At 41.6% G+C, this 23,033-nt stretch overlaps 1 protein-coding gene and 1 long non-coding RNA gene across 2 annotated transcripts; both read right to left on the reverse strand.

Annotated features, from left to right (window-relative positions):
* Window positions 1–2,370: 2,370 nt before the first annotated feature.
* On the reverse strand, window positions 2,371–5,184 carry LOC121990233. Its single transcript, XR_006114521.1, has 3 exons — window positions 4,519–5,184; window positions 4,366–4,431; window positions 2,371–2,421 (listed from the first exon to the last, which is right to left on the reverse strand). It is a non-coding gene; the product is annotated as an uncharacterized LOC121990233 (long non-coding RNA).
* Window positions 5,185–5,284: 100 nt separating this feature from the next.
* Window positions 5,285–5,844, reverse strand: LOC121991049 (60S acidic ribosomal protein P2B-like). The gene is made up of 2 exons (XM_042545079.1): window positions 5,633–5,844; window positions 5,285–5,565 (listed from the first exon to the last, which is right to left on the reverse strand). The coding sequence occupies exons 1-2, from the start codon at window positions 5,718–5,720 to the stop codon at window positions 5,285–5,287; spliced, it is 369 nt and encodes a 122-aa protein (XP_042401013.1). The 5' UTR covers window positions 5,721–5,844.
* Between the last annotated feature and the right edge of the window lie 17,189 nt (window positions 5,845–23,033).

Below are 23,033 nucleotides of genomic sequence, written 5' to 3' on the forward strand. Positions count from 1 at the left end.
GCTCCTCTTCTTCTTCTCCCACTTCTTTAGATGCTCCAACTTCTTGAATTCTCCCTTCCTTGAGCATCTTGTGTGGTAGTGTCCAAGTTCTCCACACGTGAAGCATCTAATGTGCTTCTTCTCCTTCTTCTTCCTACAACTCAAATTAGATTCTAAAGAGATTGAATTGAGTTTAAGAAATACCTCTTTCTTACCCATAGGACATCTACTCTTGTAGTGTCCCTTCTCATTGCACCCGAAACAAATGATGTGATCTTTTGACTTTGCTTCGGTGGAGGTGCTCACTAGGTTGACTTCTTCCAAGATTTCTTCTTCTTCTTCTTCACTTGTTTTGGATTCTTCTTCAATTCTTGAGGATGTAGATGATGCCTCATCACTACAACAAAAACCTTCATAGACATCGGTTTTCCACCGGTGTCTATTTCATTTTTGACCGATGTCTATGAAGCCGATGTTAAAAGTCTGCCATTTTAGACATCGGGTTAAAACCGGTGTAGTATCACTTAACGACACTGGTTTTCGAATCGGTTATTAACCGGTGTAGTATCACTTAACGACATTGTTTCATCAACGGTGTAAAACCGATGTAATATTGTATGTTAATAACACCAGTTTTGGCAGCGGTAAATGACCGATGTAATATTAGTTAATAACACCGGTTTTACAGCGGTGGAAAACCGATGTAATATGTATATTTTTTTAACAGCACAATTTGATTTCCGAAACAATGAAAAACCGACAATAACAAAAAAAAACACAAATATTCACAAATTATACAAATATTCTTCATTCAATAATATCCATAAAATACACAAATATTCACAAATTATATAAATAATCTTCTTACAACAATATCCATAAAATACACAAACATTCTTTTTACATCAAAAGCTAGCTAATAGATATCAAAATCAAGGTAGAACATTCTTTTAACACATCAAGGTAGAACCGCACTTCAAATGTAATCTAGCATGCATTCAGCCCACTCGAACCGCACTTCATCAATTTCAACTCTGGAGTACTTGAGATTTGTAAACTGTAAAAACACATATATCCACCATATGTCAAATAACTAAAACAAATGTGTACATGTATCAAATAAAATAGAATACTGAGTTTTTAAAGGCTGTTGTGGAAGATAACGAATATAACATAGAATCTAAAACTTTCATATATGACACTTAGTATATGCTGCTTAGAATATAACATAGATAATTTGCTCCTTCTAATTCAAGTGTACAGATTGATAAGAACCGACAGCATCATACAACAACTTACTAGGCATGATAATGGTTGAACAAAGAAATATGACTACACAACAAATCCAGTGAAGGAAGCATAGAAGAACAAAGCTACCTCTGATGAAGAGATATACTATTTATTGTACTACCTCTGATGCCATCTTGGTATCCTGAATATCCTGCACTAAGCCCCCTATTTTCTGTGATTTCTGCTACCAACCACAGCAGCAAGGAATGCGGCAAGAAGGCAGCTGCCTCCTTAGTTCAGCACCCAAAACAATAAGTTAGAGCTTCCTTTTGAACACTCAAACTAGAACACTCAAACAAGTTAGAGTTGATGTGTATTTATCCTTTTTGTCTTGTCTTTTGATCCAGATATCAGCATCATAGGTGAATTAACTAGAAAACTCTACATGTTTTGCTTTAAATAATCTCTCAACTGTACAACCTTCAGTCATTATTGTCTTTCTCATGTTTTTTTAAAGTCGACTTGGGGAATCCATCCTTTGACATAAGGCATTACATCCAGGTGCCTAATTGCTTGAGATAACAAGTCGATGGCAATAAATACCTACTCCCCAAATGATCATTTGTTCTTTATTGGTTACTACAGTCAGTCATATGGAGCATGGTTCGCATGAGAGCAACGCCCAACTATAAAGGCGCACCTTTTAACACTGCATTTGGAAATATTAGGGTAACTGTAACTCTCTTGTAAGCCACCAAAAGTTCTTTTAACAAACTGGACGTGAAGCTGAGGCATTGATGGGCAAAACTAAGATCAATTGGCCTTTTAACCCCAAGTAAGTAATACCTACAGGAACCCATAGCAGTTAAAAAAAAGTGTAGGCTGACATCTGAAGGATTTGCAATTTAAACTAAGAAAATTAGAAAAATTTCTCACTATCACCCAGCTTAAAACCAGGGATACAGACATCTGTAAAGTCAGCATCTTCTTCCTCAATTAATTTCTTTATTGTTCCAGATGCTGTTTGACATATTAGTGCTTTCCTCATATGCTATATTTATCAACAGCTCAAAGAACAGATGTAAAGATAAAATTGACCTGTTTGATGCAATATGTGACGGCAAGAATAGCCCAGGACATCATACCAAATCGGCAGTTTGTAAAAACCTTAATGTCAAAGTTTTTGCTGATACGAGGATACAGTTCCATGCCCTGCACAAGAAAAAAAAATTGTCCACAAACTGTATAAATTGAAGCTACATTGATAGGAAAAATTAGGCTGAAAAGCATTGCCAAGTAATTCATTTGTTCATTATAGAAGGATATTAATACATGAGATACAACTTGCATAATAACAACACATAGCTAGAAAAACTAGCATGAAGAAAGGCACAAACCAAATGGTTGAGCAAAAGGAAGTCCAACAATATCAACAAGAGGTAAGATCCTCATGTGGTTTTAATGGCAATTATTTAAAAGCAAAGAATAACCTATTCCACCTAAGGTTTCCTCTGCCAGGACCTCATATCAGTGAATATACTTCTCCGTGCAAGAAAATTGAACAAACAGTGTGAGGCAAGTGTTTATTGTATAGCTAGAAATCAAACTTTACTGATAAAAAGAGGAGAATTTCAATTCTGTCAAGATGCTCTTTTCCCAACAACTTAACATGAATGGAGCTTTAGAGATTGAAAAGTTCATGGAACTGCAGAACTAGCTTGAAAAGCTTAAATAGAGACCAGGCAGGAAAGTATTCCAATGCGCCATATTCAAATTGACTTGTGACATCCCAATTCATTGGGTATTCCTTATAATGAAAGCTAGAATGTGGTTGCCGAAATCAAAGACATCATATTCTAAGCCATGTTTAAAGAGTTTTTACATGTATGTGATATTATATAAGATCCCATCATCATAGTAAAAATAATCCTATTGTTGCAACAGAAGTACATGCATATGTGTATTATAGTTGGCAGTGAGACCAAGGATGTGAGAGAATTTTTTTTCCATGACGGTGAATATATGGCAACATTGAATATTGGTGGGCAAGTGTTTTAGATTTCTAAATAAATCATTTCATAAGATTTCACATAATGGAAAAAATACTTGAAGGTTTTTTGTGATTCAGTTGGTTCCACAAGTAGATATGGTTAGAAAATATCCTCTGAACTCTTAAGTCAACATATCTTGGATCACGAACAAACACATATAGAGTAGGCAATGAAACATTTGAAAATAAAATACTAATGAAGTCACAAATAAGTTTATTCATTTGTACCAAACATAAATATTTAACTATTTTTTTTTAAGGAAATTGCATTTTCCAATGCAATTTGATCTCATGGTACTCCTTTTACGACTAAAACCCTCAACACCAAAACATGTTATAGCACAATTCCCCATGGAAATATCTAGAGCATTAACTACTAGTCTTGGGTAGTTCTGCTCCCTGGTGTTGGCTAATGATTGAGACTTAACTATTCAACAAAACAAATCACAGAGTGATTTTCCTGTTTAAGTCTGTGATCAAGAGCATATATTACTTTCTATACTAAAAAAGAAAATGAATGAGGCTACATTGAATTTATGACATTTGACTTTAGCAAATAGACGTGCCTTTTTAATGTTTGTTGAGGATAAACATGCACAGTTAAGAAGCAAAAGAGAATCAATTGGTTAAAGAGACAACCAGAAGAAAGTAAGACTGCTACATATTCTACAAAGTACACTTACATACACAAATATAGTTTAATCTATATGCAGATTGGAGAAATCTCATGTAACCATTAGTACAGAGAATGGAAATGCAAGAATAGAGTGCACCCATGCAAACATAATTGTAATATGTAAAAATAGTGATACATCTGGGAACAAGTAACAGATAAAATCCTTCACTATCAAATATAGCTAATAAAAGTTTAAGCATTGGCACATAACCTGCCATGATTAGGTAACAGTGATTAAAAAATAAATCAACAAATCCATTGTAATATGTTCATTTGTTTTTTTTTGAGATATTTGCAAGGCCCTTGCATACTCCATAGTATCTCAAATTATCAATCAGATGCATTTATCTGATTATTTTATGTGCAATCAATCCAGAAAAAAACAATGACACAACAACTCTGCAAATGATGTCTGGTTAAGAAAGCTCACCCAATAAAAATCAATTATGAAGTTCCCTAATGAACCAGAATCCGAAGAAGATGGTGCCAAATGACCCTTTGGAGAAAAACAATCATCTCAAATTAGGAACAAAGGACAGTAATAACCATAGGAAAAGCTAGATTGAAATTTACAGAAGCTCACTTTCAAGTATAACAAAATGCAGAACACTAAGCTTCCCAGAATAAGTGCTGAATAAATTTCTCCCAGGTGATCATACACGACTGCTGGGTTGAAGATTCCAAACCTTCAAAGATAATTCAAGAAGCACTGGTCATAGTTAAAAGTTAGAAGTATGTTAAAATAAAGATAAATACACATGAATTGCCAACCGATGTCAAAAAATGTGCATACATGTAGAGGAAAATAAGAGATGCAACTAGGTGTCTATAAACCACTCATCTAACTCCCTGCAGAGAAACAAAATCCTACGTATGCACAACAATACGAAAAAGTATGAAATTAAACCATTTAATTACATACTTGAGGTATGAGTTAAACATAGGAGATCAACAAATTTAGCAATAACAATGGTAATCATCATGGCGACTTATCATTAATACTAACAAAGATTTCCTTTTTCCCTCCACCCCTTACATCTTCAACTCTAATTAATCCAAATACTTGAGAGTTTATGCACTTTACTAACAATATTCAGTCTTTGTCTGCATGACTTTATGCCTCTGTATATGCTTTGTGAACCTTGATCACAAGATAGGACTTTACCATGTGCTATTAAATTTGGAAAAAGTGGCATACTTGTAGCCGTTTAAGTGATATGCTAGTATATAAAATAAAAAAGACTGCCATTACCTTCAAAACTTACAACAAATAGCAATCAAACCAATCTCCATAGCTTGTGTTTTCCAAAAATAGAAATTGGAAACGAGAAAGAAAAAAAACCACAAATTTATGTCGGAAACGAAAATTTGCGGGAGGGAAAGACAGGGAGTTTCACCTCGTCGGATTCCTCCTTCTCCTCCACCTTCTCCTCCTTCTTAGGCTCCTCTGCAGCTGGGGCGCCGCCCGCGCCGCCGCTACCAGGGGAGGCGACCCCGATGGCAACCACAGAGCCACCGGAGGGCACGGAAGCGAACTTCTCCCGGCCGGCAGCGATGACTTCCGTTATGTCCTTGCCCTTGACTTCCGCGAGGAAGTGGTTGATCCTCTTATCCTCTGCCTCCGCTCCCACTACAAGCAAGAAACAAGGATCACCGAAATGAAACCAAGATAAATATGAGAGGGAAGAGAGTTCGACCTGATTCAAGGATGGATCTGATATCATCGGCGGAGGGGTTGGGGTTGCCGCCGAGGATGACCAGGAGATAAGCCGCCACAATTTTCATCTTCGCTTCGAGATTTGCAGACGACGATGCCGCTGTTGCAAGGTCTCGGACCTCTCGGTGATGAGTGCGTAGAATGAGGTGGGTCGGCTTAATTCCAATTTGTATCTTATCAAAACCCTAGGGTTGGGTCAACGGAGGGAGGGCAGCGGAATGCAGGAGTAGGGGTGGGAGACGCAGCAGCGGCGGCGGCTAGGGGAAAGTTGGTCTTGGCCTTGGAACCACGGAACGCGCGAGCGGCGGAGTCGTAGGCCAGAGCGGCAGCCAAGCCACACCCTGACCTTCTTCCAGGGGTCCCTGATCTCGGTCGCGAACCGCCCCCACGGCCGCTTCCGCACGCCGCGGAACCGCGTCTCCGCTACTGCTGCCGCCGGCTCCACTAGAACTCGGCCTTTCTTCATCTGGCCAACAGATCGACGGAATGAAAAGGAACAAAAGAAGGGGGAAGAGGGAGCGAGAAATGGGATCAAAGGAAGAGGAGTGCTAATTTCGCCATGTCGAATTGTTCAAAATTGGGGAGATAAATTGGCTGGTTGCTTCATCCAAGGCGAGGAGAAACCCAAAAGAAAGGGCGCTAGGAAAGTCCGCCAGAATTTTGGTTCATAGACACCGATTTTAAAAACCGCGGTTAAAATTGGTGTCTATTAATGAAAAAAAGGCGCTCATAGACATCCGCTAAAAAAATCGATGTCTATGAGCGAAAATCTGCGCTCATAGACACCGGTTTTTGGAAAAACCGGTGTAAAATACTCAAAGACATCGGTTTTTGCTTAAAACTGTTGTTGTTCCACTGATGTCTATGAGGGTTTTTCTTGTAGTGCATCTTCCTTCTCCTCCTCGGATGTTGAGCATGGCTCAACTTCCGTTTGCTCCTCCTCAACTTGAGCAATTAAACTCATCTCCTTGGGTTCTTCTTCTTCTTGTGTAGGTAAAAATTCCTTCCATGGTAATTTCTTCACTTTGCTCCACAATTCATGGGCGTTCTCATATTTACCTACAAGGCTCATTACGTCATTAGGCAAAATATCAATTAATATAGATATTATCTTGTCGTTTGCCTTTAACCGAGAGGTTTGCTCCTCCGTCCAATGTCGTGGTCGGAGCTTCTTCCCTTTCTTGTCCTTCGGGACTTCAAACGGCTCTTTGACCACCATCATGGTGTCCCAATCCGTGTTGAAGAAGACCTCCATCTTCATCATCCAATATGTGATGTCCCATAAGCCTCTACCTTCAAGCTTTGGCGGTTCAATTAAGCCGGTCATCTTTGCTTCCTTGGCGGTTAGTCCAATGGAGAGCGGCCTCGCTCTGATATCACTTGTTGGGGATCGGTCGGCCGGCTTGAAGGGGGGTTGGATAGACGGCACCCCCAAATACTCGCTTTCTACACTATTGTTAGTATGCGCAGCGGAAATCTAATACTAACTACAAATATGAATACAAAGAAAGCTTAAGACAAGAATAAGAAATGCAAACCAAGCTAACACGTTGTTTAACGTGGTTCGGAGATTAGGGCTGCTACTCCACGGCTGTCCGTAAGGTGGACGATCCCGATCCTTCGGTGGATTACTCCCCGGAAAACTTCCGGCTAGCTCAAACCTCCTTGTGGGTGGAGAAACCTCACCACAACCCTCACAAGAGCTCATTTGACGCTAGGGCACAGGTAGACTACTAATAGAGATTAACCACCTCTATTTCGTCAACCTCAACCAAGCTTCCAAGGCTTGGTTATATAGGCCACGGGTTGGAAAACCCCGCCTACCAGTCGACTGCTAAAATATGCAGTCGACTGCCCTCTGTGGAAATTCGACCGTTACATCCCAACGGCTCGATTCCACACTAACCTAGCGTACTGCTACAGTAGCGCTACAGTACTGCTACAGTAAACCCTAAAACTAGGATTTTACTCCGAGTACAATCTCTCATGCACTCGTACCCTCACCCTTATGACTCATTTGACGCTTCATTTGCAGCTTTGACCTCTTGCCTTCAAGCCTACTTCCTTTGGCTCTCGTCCATCGGATGTATTCAAGCCCACGGCTCGTCCCCAATGCCATCCTTCGCGTATGCCTCGAAGTCGCTTCCATCGGCCCTTGTCCTCGCTGCCTTGTCCACGGTCCCTCGGATGCTCCATCCTTCACCGGACCCGAAGCCATCAACCTGGATCACATGTGTATCCTGCAAACCTGCACAACTCAAATACACATATCAAAGACAAGGGTGAACCTAACTTAAACCCTTTGCCCAAACACCAAAACACATGGTCCCGCGGACCATTGGGATTGCTCCAAGAGATCTTTTCCATGGAAGCCAGCTTGTATATATTATCCTTGATATGATGCTAACAATTGGTGATATACAGATATCCATTCAAACAAGGGGATATGACCAATGGCAACATGGCGAAGCCAACCTTCTCATCACAAGGGGCATGGTACGACGACTCTCCAATACTCCCAATGTAGGCTTTGTCTACGAAATACAGGGAGTAGTGAAATACCTAACAAGCCACGGTATCCGAGCTTTTCCAGGCAGACGATATTCAACTTCAAGTCTACAAGGATTAAACTGGGTGATTAAACCCACCTAGGTTTTTATACCTATGCAGCCATCCGTAGTTAACACCAGAAATCTCATGAATGGGTGCATATCCTTAAGCTTCAATAATTATCTTGCCTCTTCATCAGCACGAATAGCTAGCTATAATAGCAAAGATGAAGAAATTCAAAGTGATGAGGAAACATTCCATACATTAGCCGTCTTGGTAGGACAAACTCTTGATGATCCTACTTATGGAGAGGGGGATGATTATTATGAACCTATTCAAGACACTGAAACTCAACCTTTTGTTCTGGTACACAAAATTTCTCTTTACGTAGTAATTCCTCAACAAAAATCTACTAATGTTGCAAGTTTTGACTTAGTCACAAATGAACCATGCATTATCAAGGCTAGATGTAGAGGAAAATTTTCTAATGACATTTCTCTTGAAATCCCATATGGCAGCTATGGTCGAATTGCCACCAGATCAAGCACCGCCTTGAACCTGGGCCTTGATGTTAGGGATGGAGTTATTGACAACGACTATCGAAGAGAAATTATTATCCTCTCCTTCAATCATTCTGATGAACCAATACGAATCCAACCAGGTGATTGTGTTGCTCAAATAATTTTTGAAAAAAATCTTGACACCAGATGTTTATGAAGTTTCCCAAAGTTTAAGTACAACAATTCGAGGAGATGGTGGATTTGACTCTACCTCTACAGCATCACCGACAATATTCTCAAAATTACTCCCAAAAGAGAAGCATATCCTCTCTGCCTTTGCTGAGGAAGAAAAACTCAACTAGCATCTACAAGAGGATCTTGGGTTAGACTATGTAGGAGATACATGCCTAGAGGCCTCTGCACTCCGGTCCATAGACCCTGCCCTTGAAAATCCCAAAGAAGCTGATGACTTTGCTAGCCAGCTTCAATATATGGCTTTAATTACAACTCCAACAATCTCTGCTGACCAACAAATTTGGGATACATATTTTGATAATGAAGAGGAATGGATTAACCCTTTCGCAATAGAAGGTGGAGGGGAGAACACCCAATCTTCCTCCCAATTACTTGCCACAGTGTGCGAACTCGGGTACCCAAGTCTACAACGCCTTATGGAGCAACAACAAGAGCCTCAGTAGATCTACTCTACAAGTACGGTAATTTCTCGCTACAATCCACCACAAGATACTATGATGGGATCCCCATGATATCCGCCTGCAAACACAAGGATGGATCTGGGACCATCACGACCTACCTTTGAGTAGAGACCTACAAATGCCAGATTTATTAGAGATAGAAATAATGAAATATGGAACCTGCCTTCAGCCCAGATGGAGCTATATTCGTAATACCTCAACAAATTGGGCTTTTCCATGACGTTTTTCCATGCTGGGCGTCAATTACTAAGAACCATATAGCCAGCCAGGGCTTCACTGATCCAAAGGATAAAATTGAATATATGGAAAACCTACTATGAGAGAATGAGAAGCTGGCATGGGTACAATGGTCAATGACATACCCAGCACAATACACATTGCTAATTGACATTGCAGATGGATGCGAAGGTACTCAAAATATACTCTCCCAAATGCGCAGGGTATTTTCCTCTAAAGACCCTACGCAATGATCAACAGCTATCCAGGAAGCTGCTTACAGAGATTGGGAGAAGTTTTCTTGTGACAACGTGAAAGACATAGTAAAATACATGAACGTCTATATGAAGTTGTCATCTAAAATAGGGAGGTTATACACTGGACCAGAACTTTCCAAGAAATTCTGGCTCAAACTGCCTGGTGAATTAGGAGGAAAAATAAAGGAAGCTTTTGATGCAACGTACCCTGGCCTAACAGTAGGCATTTTCCCAAGAATAATGTTCGCCTACAAATTCCTGGAGCAAGAATGCAAAGATGCTGCATTCAAAAGGTCATTAAAAGATCTGTCATTCTGTAAACAAATGCCAATACCAGAGTATTATGGAGAACAAAGTAAGAAGAAGTTTGGAATCAGAAGATCGAAGACATATAACGGTAAACTACACAATTCTCATGCCAGAATTAAAAAGAGAAAGCATTTGGTAAAAAATACAAAATGCAAATGTTATCTCTGTGGACAAGGACACTTCACAAGGGAGTGCCCCAACGACAAATGAAATATCAAGCGGGTAGCTATGTTTGAACAACTCGACATATCAGAAGACTATGATATTATGTCTATCCAAGAAGGAGAAACACAAAGCGATGCTATCTTCAGCATCACAGAGGAAGAAGATGATTGCGAAATACTACAAAGGTCTATTCAAACTTTGTGCATTCCTAATAAACTAATTTTAATGATTAGACAGGTAGATGGTGGCTACCGACCCCAAATCAAACTCAAGGAAGAACAACTGAACTGTATCCACCAATGGTACCACAACAAAGATATATATCCTCCTCACCCTACTAGCTGTACATGCGGTAGAAGGGAAACTGTCAAAAGGGCATGAATTCATTACCCCAAATGTTTCATCAAAGCATGTAACTTATGCGGGTCATACTACTTCCACATTATAGTACCCATAGCACCTGCTGCACCAGCACTATTCTTTCCACAAAACCTGATTTATGAGCAACAGTACTACATTTCATGGTGCAAGGGAGAAATGGAGCGATTACAAAAGGAGGTAGACTACTACAAAGCCCAATATGAAGAACTTATGCTAGAAAAGGAACTTATCAAAGAATTTCAAGGATTAGATAAAGGTAAAGAATTAGCAGAAGAAGAAGATGCTGGAAATGTTTTATATGAAGAAACAACAACAAAAATAACGACAACACAAGAATTCACGGGACCCAAGCTTGTCAAAAATATGCTCTATAATTTAACAGCAAAAATAGAGATTCCTGGCATTCCCAAGTTCTCACTTAGAGCTATTCTAGACACGAGCGCAACAATATGCTGCGTAGATCAAAAGTCAGTACCTAAAGAGGCTTTTGAAGACAATACCTTGTTGTTTAGTTTAGCGGTATTAACTCACATCATACCGCTAGGTTGAAATTGAAGCAAGGAAGAATGCTAATAGGGTCAAATACATTCAGAATACCCTATACCTACAGTTTCCCTATGACGCTTGGAGATAGCATCCATATGATAATTGGGTGTAATTTTATTCGAGCTATGCAAGGAGGAGTCCGAATTAAGGGGAATACGGTAACATTCTAGAAGAATCTTACTACCATTAATATGTTACCAACTATTACTGCAGCTGCAACTATAGCAGAGCTAGACTTGGAAGAGGAAGAGTACATTCAAATTAAGGAGATGGTCTTATATTCTTCTGAAAAAAAAAATATCACGGAATTTTCAAGAGCAATTCCAACCCCTCCTAACAGAACTAAAGAATCAGGGTTTTATTGGAGAAAATCCTCAACTCCATTGGTCCAAGAATCAAGTCCTCTGCCACCTGGACATAAAAAATCCAGACTTCACCATCGAGGATAGGCCTCTTAACCACCTCACTCCCCAGCATAAAGAAGCTTTTGCAAAACATATTGAGGCTCTACTAAAAATCAGGGTAATAAGGCCAAGCAAGAGCAAGCACCGTACCACTGCTATTATTGTCAATTCTGGTACCATTATTGACCCAAGAATTGGCAAAGAAGTTAAAGGCAAAAAGCGCATGGTTTTCAACTATAAGCGCTAAAATGATCTAACAAACAAGGACTAGTATAGCCTGCCCGGGATCAACACCATCATTCACAAGGTCAGTAATAATAAAATTTACTCAAAGTTTGACCTCAAAAGTGATTTTCATCAGGTGGCTATGCATCTCGATTCAATAGAATGGACAACTTTTTGGGTGTCTGATAGACTCTACGAATGGCTGGTGATGCCTTTTGGCCTCAAAACTGCACCAACAATTTTTCAACGAAAAATGGATTCCTGTTTCAAAGGCACGGAGCAGTTTATGGCAGTATATATTGATGATATTATGGTTTTTTCTCAAAATGAAAAGGAGCATATGAAACACTTAAAAATCATGCTCAACATTATCCAGCAAAATGGGTTTATATTAAGCCCACAAAAATAAAAATTGCAGTTCCTAAGACATAGTTTCTTGGCGCTATTCTCAATAACCAAAGGGTTAAATTACAGCCTCATGCCATCTGAAAGATTGTTGACTTTAAGGAAAAAGAATTAATGACAAAACATAGGGTTTGTTTCTGGTTGGGCCTTCTAAATTATACCAAGAATTATATCCCGAATCTGGGAAAGCTATTAAGCCCATTATATGAAAAAACCAGCCCAACTGGTGAAAAGAGAATGAATCAACAAGATTGGGCTCTAGTTAAAAAAATAAAAGGCATAGTCGAGAACCTGCCAGACTTAGAAGTATCACCAGAAGAATGTTTTATCATTCTAGAAACTGATGGATTCATGAAAGGATGGGGAGGTATCTATAAATGAAAAAAGAACAAATTCGATACAAAAACTACAGAGCAAGTATGCGCTTATGCAAGTGGGAAATTCTCCCCTATCAAATCAACAATAGACGCAGAGCTCCATGCAGAAATGAATTCGCAGAAAACTTTAAAAATTTATTATCTTGATAAAAGGGAGTGAACTATCAAGACAAATTGCCAAGCAATCATAAGCTTCTTTGGCAAGACGAGAAACAATAAACCATCATGAGTCAGATAGGTAGCCTTTACAAATTACATAACCGGGACCGGCATTTCAATATATTTTGATCATTTTAAGAGAAAAAGATAACCAGCTTGCTGATGCTTTATCAAGACTAATAAATTGTCTTGTCATTTCAGAATGGCTAGCGAAAATACTCGAAGGCCTGGAATTAGTAGCACCAGCTCTTCAGGAACTACAAGAGAAGCCCAGCAAGGAAGCCCAAGCTTAAATGATACAAGTTCTGATAACCCTCTCCAACTCGTGGAACAATATCTACGACTCCTGCATAGGCAGTTCCCAATTGCATTGGACGAATACAACAAGCTTGACCAGCAACTCCATGACTTGCAACAGCAAGCTGCAGTCCGAGCCACAAACACCTTACAACAACTTAGGTTGCTCCACTCTCTGAAAAGACAAGAGTGCAAGAAAAGAAGCACTTCTGACAACTGGTGGTCCGACTGGTATCCAGCCACAGAACAAGTGGATAGACAGCTGGCATCTGCTGCCTATCTACTACAGGTTGTCGAGAGAATGGCTTCTTTTCGCCTGTAAAGAAGACTTTGCAGACATGGTGGACCCATGAAGAATCACAGACTCAAATCGACTAAACTATGTAAATTATTGTAACATGAGCTCTAAAGTGGTGTAATGTGATCTAAAGGACGATCACGAGTATAAAGGTAGATGCCTTCTTATCTGTAACGTGATCTAAAGGACGATCACAAATATAAAAGTAGATACCTTCTTATCAGAAGGACACTACGCTTCTTATCCGAAGAATCTAGGCCATGTGACGATGGGGCCCTAAGAGCATCTCGCATTACCTCTTCTTTTTCTATATAAGAAGCCACAAATCCTTTGCAGAAGCATAAGCGATCCTTAGCTTCTAATCAGGAAAGCATTGTAAAATCCAGTTGCGAGTAATAGAATCCGTGAGTTTCTCATCTTTTCTCCTTATTTCTATTATTTGCTTTGCCATCTTACACGCCCACCACATCTCACCCAAGGATCAAAGCAACCTCTTTGCCTGACGATTTAATAACTAAATTACAAAATTTGTCTTTAGGTCCTGCAGAGTGACCAAAGGAAAAGTAAAGTTGCGGGTATTCTGAGATCCATATAAAATTCTCAAAGAACAAGAGAAGTTGAAATGACGACTAGGACTACTCTGAACCAGCCATCAACTTCAACCATTACTCCTCTCTTTGATGACCAGATCAGAGAGTACAGAAGGAACCAACAAAGACTATATAATGCCCGGCAAGCTACAAGAAAAATTGGACGAAGACTCTCTGGAGGATCAACCTCTGCGCACACGCTGAAACAGCAAATTGATCCACAAGCCCAACTAAGATTGTTCATGCAAGAAAGGGCAGCCTTAGTACCTGCAGAAGTATTATACCACTCCAGACGGGATGACGCTCATCATCGTGTATATGCACATAGATCTGAAGAACCCATCCTAGTTATAGATGGAAACCAACTTGATCGATCCTTCATCCAGGAAGATAGCTTCAGCCAACTTCAACGAAGCCATATGCAATATATTCACCTTGGAGTTCTTCAAGTACGAATACAAACTCTCCATAGGCAGGAAGAAGGAACTATGGCTCTTATAGTATTTCATGACAATCGCTAGTTAGGTGACCAAGCGATTATTGCAACCATGGAAGTAGATCTTACCTATGGAAGCCAGCTCGTATATATTATCCTTGATTTGATGCTAACAATTGGTGATTTCTATAGGCATATACAGATATCCATTCAAACAAGGGGATATGACTAGTGGCAACACGACGAAGCCATCCTCTCATCACAAGGGGAATGGTAGGGCGACTCTCCAATACCCCCAATATAGGCTTTGCCTACGAAATACAGGGAGTAGTGGAATACCTAACAAGCCACGGTGTCCGAGCTTTGCCAGGCAGACGATATTCAACTTCAAATCTACAAGGATGAAACTGGGTGATTAAACCCACCCAAGTTTTTATACCTATGCAGTCATCCTAAGTTAACACCAGCAAACACATGGATGGGTGCATATCCTTGAGCTTCAATATTATCTTGCCTCTTCATCAGCATGAACAGCTAGCTATAATAGCACAGATGAAGAAATTCAAAGTGATGAGGAAACATTCCATACATTAGCCGTCTTGGTAGGACAAACTCTTGATGATCCTACTTATGGAGAGGGAGACAATTATTATGAACATGTTCAAGACACTAAAACTCAACCTTTTGTTTTGGTAAACAAAATTTCTCCTTATGTAGTAATTCCTCAACAAAAATATGCTAATATTGTAGGTTTTGACTTAGTCGCAAATGAGCCATGCATTATCAAGGCTAAAGGTAGAGGAAAATTTTCCATTGGCATTTCTCTGGAAATCCCATATGGCAGCTATGGCCGAATTGCCACTAGGTCAAGCGCCGCATGGAACCTAGGCCTTGATGTTAGGACTGGAGTTATTGACAGCGACTATCGAAGAAAAATTATTATCCTCTCCTTCAATCATTCTGATGAACCCATACGAATCCAACCAGGTGATTGTGTTGCTCAGATAATTTTTCAAAAAAAATCTTAACACCAAATGTATATGAAATTTCCCAACGTTTAAGTACAACAGTTCGAGGAGATGGTTGATTTGGCTCTACCTCTCCAACATCATCGACAATATTCTCAAAATTACTCCCAAAAGAGAAGCATATCCTCTTTGCCTTTGCTGAGAAAGAAACACTCATCTGGCATCTACAAGAAGATCTTGGGTTAGACTATGCAGGAGATACAAGCCCAGGAGCCTCTGTACTCCGGTCCATAGACCCTGCCTTGAAAATCCCAAAGAAGTCGATGACTATATTAGCCAGCTTCAATATATGGCTTTAATTACAACAACAATCTCTGCTGACCAACAAGTTTGGGATACATATTCTAATGATGAGGAAGAATGGCTTAACCCTTTCGCAACAGAAGGTGGTGGGGTGTGTTAGGATCGATGTACTCGGCTAGAGAGGGGGGGTGTGAATAGCCGCCCCAAATTCTTCGCGTTTCTTCCTACGATTAGGGTTAGCCCAGCGGAAATGAAACCGTAGAAACGAAAAGGAAAAAGACAAACCTCAAACTCGATGGATGTAACGAGGTTCGGAGGTAATACTCCTACTCCTCGGCGTGTCCGTAAGATGGATAAGCCCTATCAATCCGTCGGTGGATGAGTCCCCGGAGAACCGGCTAATAAATACTTCTTGTGGGTGGAGAAACCTCGCCACAATAGCTTGCAACAGCAATATGGAAATACAAAGAAGAGCAAGAACAAAATACACAATGAATATACAAATACTCGCTTGCCTTCTCGTCGACTGAAGTCCCGGATGAAGCACCAACTTCACGGACGAATGCCAACAAGCAACTCAGTCGAAGAAGCTCACACAAAGCTTCAAGAAGTATGAGCTCAGCAAAGCTCGCAGAAGGAACCAGGAAGAATTTGCAGAAGCAAGAAGAAGGTCCTGTAGAGTCGCTCGACTCTTTATATAGCTCAACCTGCAAATCTGTGAAGGCAGAAGAAGACACAGAAGACCGAGATCTAGCTGTTGTCACTCACAACGGCTAGTCCTGGACCGATCAGGACATATCCTGATTGGTCCAGGAAGACCCTGGTCGGTCCTGGGGACCGATCAGCATGCATATTCCTTCCTTTTCTCACGAACTTCTTGCCTTCTGATCGTTGTTTCCTGATCGGTCTGCAGACCGATCAGATAACACTCAGTAGGCTACTGTTTGGTTACTGATCGGTCACCAGACCGATCCAGATACCCAGTGTATCACTGGATTGATCCACTGATCGATCCAGAGCTTGGTTTTTGCCCAAACCAAGTCCCAAGCCTTCCAAACCAACATCCGGTCAACCTTGACCTGTTGGTACATCATGCTTAGCATCCGGTCACTCCCTTGACCTGCTAAGACTCCCCACCAAGTTTCCGGTCAATCCCTTTAACCCACTTGGACTTTTCTCTTCGTGTCAAGTATCCGGTCACTCCCTTGACTTACTTGACCTTCTCAACACCAGATGTCCGATCACCCTTGATCCATCTGGATTTTCCCTTGCCCGGCTTCACTCACCAGGACTTTCACCTAGCTTCACTCACTAGGTTTTCACCGCTTCACTCACCGGATTTCCAATCCGGCTTCACTCACCAGACTTTCCAACCGCCTCGCTTCACTCACTGTGACTTTCCCACTGCCCGGCTTCACTCACCGGACTTTCACCTAGCTTCATTCACTAGGGTTTTCACAACCGCCTGGCTTCACTCACCGGACTTTCCCACTGCCTGGCTTCACTCACTGTCTTATCCGTCTGGCTTCACTCACGGGACTTTCCACATCCGGTCCAGAGAACGAGCCACCGAGCCCTCTCGGACCTAGCCCGGAGAACGAGCCACCGAGCCCTCTCCGACTTCCATCCGGTCCAGAGAACGAGCTCTCGAGCCCTCTCGACTGGGCCGAGAACGAGCTACCGAGCCCTCTCCGACTTCCATCCGGTCCAGAGAACGAGCTCCCGAGCCCTCTCTTACCACAGTCCGGAGAACGAGCTACCGAGCCCTCTCCGACTTCCCATGTGCCAAGCTTCCATACTTGGACTTCTCCGTGCCAAGTCTCCATACTTGGACTTTTCCCGTGCCAAGCTCCCCGCTTGGACTTTTCACCATGCCAAACTCCCTGCTTGGACTTTTCCCATGCCAAGCTCCCTGCTTGGACTTTTCCGAGTCAGGTCAACTCACCTCGGGTCAACCAGGTCAACCTTGACCACGGGTTGCACCCACAATCTCCCAAGGTTGTATCCTTGTAAAACATCAAGATACAACTTTTCTGTTCACGTCAAACATTGTCAAACATAACTCGTCAAACATTAAAACACAACTCGAGTCAAGTCAACTCGAGTCTGGTCAACCAAGTCAACCTTGACCTAAGGTTGCACCAACAATCTCCCCCTTTTTGATGTTTGACAAAACTCATAATCAAACCTATAATCAAGTTAGGTTAACCCGATAACCTAACTTAGGTTTTCCAATGTTCTTCCCTGAACATTCTCTAGACATTCTCCATTCTCCTTTCTACTCTCCCCCTTTTTGACACACATCAAAAAGAGTGAATCAAGGTCAAGAGTTTCTTCTTAATGAAAGTCCCATACCTTTCATTGAAACTCTTAATTTCCCCCTTGATACTAAGGTCCAACAATTAACTTAGTGATAATCTCATATCACTCAAGTCTTTAGGAGTAAAAACTCCCCCTAAAAGTCAACTCCCCCTTGACTAATAGGTAAAACGCCCCCTAAAGGTCAACTCCCCCTTGACCATCGCACCAACAATGTCTTGGAGAGTTTCAACCCTTTAGAAATCCAAAACACCAACTTCATTAATGAAATTTCAGACAGCACAGTCGAAACTAGCACGCCCTGATCGGTCACCAGACCGATCAGGTCTTCCCTGGATCGGTCACAGTGACCGATCCACAACTGCCTGGACCGATCAGACTCCCTTCTGATCGGTCCACAACCTCTGATATCAGTTTTTGAATTTCCTTCCGAAATTCAGAAACCCCTACAAAATTCCAGAAAATTCCAGAAATTATAAAACTTTGAGGATACATTCCTCATAACATATACTATCATGGAAAAATAGTTTTCTATGAAAATAAGTTCCATTTTCAAATCTTGATACAAAGTTCAAAAGTCTTTGAAATAGCTCAAAGTTAATCACTCTTTGTATCACTTGTTCAATGATGAATGCTATCACTAGAAAAACTTCATCAAGGTTTTTCAAATCAATTTTAAAATGATTTTAAACCCTTTAATTTGGGACCACAATCTTAGGGCTAAATGTACATGACTTGTACATAAGCTTTCCCTATGATCCCCAATTTTGAATTAGGCTCATCTAGGTACAAGAACTATGCACCTTGTTCCTAACTCATCATCCTAATATCTCACACACATCTAAGGTGTATCAAACACATCCAAGTCAATTTTGATGTGAGATATGGGTTTAGGTTATCTTAGGCTAAGGTCTCATGCATTTTCTAAACATCAATTTGATCTCCATATCAAATTGTGTTTTTAACCTTAAATCAATTTCATTGATTATAAATGCAAGAAATGATGACATGACATATAATTGTATCATAAATGGAAACATGTGCCAATGTCATGATGTCATGGCATAAAGTATGAAACTTAAATAAAGCATGACATTTAACTAACCTAAGCATTATCATGACATTTTAAATGATCATAAAATAAATATGATGTCATGACATGGCATATGGCAAACAATATATGGCAAATAATATATAAAGGTATAGAAAATACATAATTCTAGCCTTAGTTGCCATTTTTGATAATTTTGATCATTTTGCCATAAATTCTATATTCCTAAGTGTAATAGACCTAAAATCACATACCAAGGATGTTTAGATCACTATGTGACAATTAGATTGACTCTAGAAAACTCCTCAAATGTGATTGGCACATCCTAATCACCTTAGGAATAATTCTTAATTTCATTTTCAAGGCTTGATCACACCTTGAAAATTTCTAAAGTGCCACCTTTTTCCATGATTAGGTTAACTACCTATTCAAGTAAGGTTGGCACACCCTAACTCATCTAGCGTGATGAAATCACGCTCCTAGGAACCCAATACCTATTTGAGCTCATTGGGTTCACTAAATATTCACTAGAGATGACTTCCCTAGCAACCCTCCTAATGACCCTCCTAGGCTTTGAAGCCTTGGTCATTTGGGACTCATCAAGATCAACTCTAGGGGTGACTCCCCTTGTGACCTTGGTGATGGTCTTCCTAGCCCTAGGTCTTGTTCCATAATCGAATGGAACATTATGGTAAGTGGGCTTGACCACTTGAGACTTAGGTTTGTGACTCAAACCTTTCTTGTCCTTGGACTTGAGTTTTTGACCCCTAGACCCTAGAGTCAAATCCTCAAGAGCCTTTTCTAGAGAGTCAAGTTTTGACCTCAAGACTTGATTTTCTTTCTCTAATACCTCAAGCTTTAATTTATCATTTTTCTTTGAGGTATTCCTAGGCATATGTCTAGATGATTTGGGATTTCTACCTAGATTTTCCTTAGCCTTAGATGGGTTAATTCTAGGGTTGACATTTCTAGTATTATCCTTATCTAGGTTAACATGTTTGGCTCCTAAGCTCATGTATTGGTTCCTAAAGTTAACATGCTTATCATTATTAACAATTGTAACAAAACTACTAGCATGTGTCTTATTGTAAGAATGAGACTTAAATGTTACCTTAGGGTTTGCCTTAGCTCCCCCTATTGACGTGCTCGGTCTCTTGTCCTTGTGAGGTTGCCTCCCCCTCGGACATTGACTCCTATAGTGTCCCTTTCGCTTGCATTGGAAGCACACCACGTGCTCCTTGCCTTTGCGTGTCGGGACTCCGGCTTCCTTGACCTTTGGCGCCGGTGGAGTCTTCCTAACCCTCTTTGGACACTTACTCTTGTAATGCCCAAATTCCCTACACTCAAAGCACATTATGTGTAATTTATTTGAAATTAAATGGCTTGAGTTACCTAGGGTTGAGGATGGATGTGAGCTCTCTTCTTCATCCCTTCCGGAGATAGAAGCTTCTTCTTCTTGCTCCGATCTTGAAGAGGAACTCTCCTCCTCTTCTTCCTTAGATGTTGAGTAGCCCTCAACCTCTAAATCCATGCCTCCATGATGTGAGCTACTTGGCTCACTTGACTCCTCTTCATGACTTGAAGTGGAGTTCTCCTCATGAAACTTTGCCAAGTTATTCCACAACTCCTTGGCATCGTTATATCCACCTATCCTACACAAAACATCATTAGGTAAAGAAAATTCAATGATTTTCGTTACATCATCATTGATGGTTGATTGGTGGATTTGCTCCTTCGTCCACTTCTTCTTCTCCAAAAGTTCTCCTTCTTTATCCAATGGAGGAGTAAAACCTAATTGCACACACCTCCAATTTTCTAGGTTAATCATAAGAAAGTACTTCATTCTTACCTTCCAAAACGCGAAGTCGTCGCGATCGTAGAAAGGTGGAATTGTGACGTCTTCTCCAAATAACTCCATTCTCTAGCTCGTGCTCCCCCGGGTGTAGATCCAACGAAGAGCGACCTCGCTCTGATACCACTTGTTAGGATAGATGTACTCGGCTAGAGAGGGGGGTGTGAATAGCCGCCCCAAATTCTTCGCGTTTCTTCCTACGATTAGGGTTAGCGCAGCGGAAATGAAACCGTAGAAACGAAAAGGAAAAAGACAAACCTCAAACTCGATGGATGTAACGAGGTTCGGAGGTGATACTCCTACTCCTCGGCGTGTCCGTAAGGTGGGCGAGCCCTATCAATCCGTCGGTGGATGAGTCCCCGGAGAACCGGCTAATAAATACTCCTTGTGGGTGGAGAAACCTCGCCATAATAGCTTGCAACAGCAATATGGAAATACAAAGAAGAGCAAGAAAAAAATACACAATGAATATACAAATACTCGCTTGCCTTCTCGTCGACTGAAGTCCCGGATGAAGCACCAACTTCACGGACGAATGCCAACAAGCAACTCAGTCGAAGAAGCTCACACGAAGCTTCAAGAAGTATGAGCTCAGCAAAGCTCGCAGAAGGAACCAAGAAGCATTTGCAGAAGCAAGAAGAAGGTCCTGTAGAGTCGCTCGACTCTTTATATAGCTCAACCTGCAAATCTGTGAAGGCAGAAGAAGACACAGAAGACCGAGATCTAGCCGTTGTCACTCACAACGGCTAGTCCTGGACCGATCAGGACATATCCTGATCGGTCCAGGAAGACCCTGATCGGTCCTGGGGACCGATCAGAGCTTCCTCTGATCGGTCCAGGGACCGATCAGCATGCATATTCCTTCCTTTTCTCCCGAACTTCTTGCCTTCTGATCGTTGTTTCCTGATCGGTCTGCAGACCGATCAGATAACACTCAGTAGGCTACTGTTTGGTTACTGATCGGTCACCAGACCGATCCAGCCGTATCACTGGATCGATCCACTGATCGATCCAGAGCTTAGTTTTTGCCCAAACCAAGTCCCAAGCCTTCCAAACCAACATCCGGTCAACCTTGACCTGTTGGTACATCATGCTTAACATCCGGTCACTTCCTTGACCTGCTAAGACTCCCCACCAAGTTTCCGGTCAATCCCTTTGACCCACTTGGACTTTTCTCTTCGTGTCAAGTATCCGGTCACTCCCTTGACCTACTTGACCTTCTCAACACCAGATGTCCGATCACCCTTGATCCATCTGGATTTTCCCTTGCCCGGCTTCACTCACCAGGACTTTCACCTAGCTTCACTCACTAGGGTTTTCACCTGGCTTCACTCACCAGGATTTCCAATCTGCCCGGCTTCACTCACCAGGACTTTCCAACTGCCTGGCTTCACTCACCAGGACTTTCCCACTGCCTGGCTTCACTCACCAGGACTTTCCCACTGCCTGGCCTCACTCACCAGGACTTTCACCTAGCTTCCCCCACTAGGGTTTTCACAACTGCCTGGCTTCACTCACCAGGACTTTCCCACTGCCTGGCTTCACTCACCAGGACTTTCACCTAGCTTCACTCACTAGGGTTTTCACAACTGCCTGGCTTCACTGGGACTTTCCCACCGCCTCGCTTCACTCACCAGGACTTTCCCACCGCTGGCTTCACTCACGGGACTTATCACCTGCCTCTTCACTCACCGGGACTTTCCACATCCGGTCCAGAACGAGCTACCGAGCCCTCTCTGACCACAGTTCGGAGAACGAGCTACCGAGCCCTCTCCTACTTCCATCCGGTCCAGAGAACGAGCTCCCGAGCCCTCTCTGACCACAGTTCGGAGAACGAGCTACCGAGTCCTCTCTGACTTCCATCCGGTCCAGAGAACGAGCTCCCGAGCCCTCTCTGACCACAGTCCGGAGAACGAGCTACCGAGCCCTCTCCGACTTCCCATGTGCCAAGCTTCCATACTTGGACTTCTCCGTGCCAAGTCTCCATACTTGGACTTTTCTCGTGCCAAGCTCCCTGCTTGGACTTTTCACCATGCCAAACTCCCTGCTTGGACTTT

Source organism: Zingiber officinale, chromosome 6B (genome assembly GCF_018446385.1).
Source record: "Zingiber officinale cultivar Zhangliang chromosome 6B, Zo_v1.1, whole genome shotgun sequence".
Classification (NCBI taxonomy): domain Eukaryota; kingdom Viridiplantae; phylum Streptophyta; class Magnoliopsida; order Zingiberales; family Zingiberaceae; genus Zingiber; species Zingiber officinale.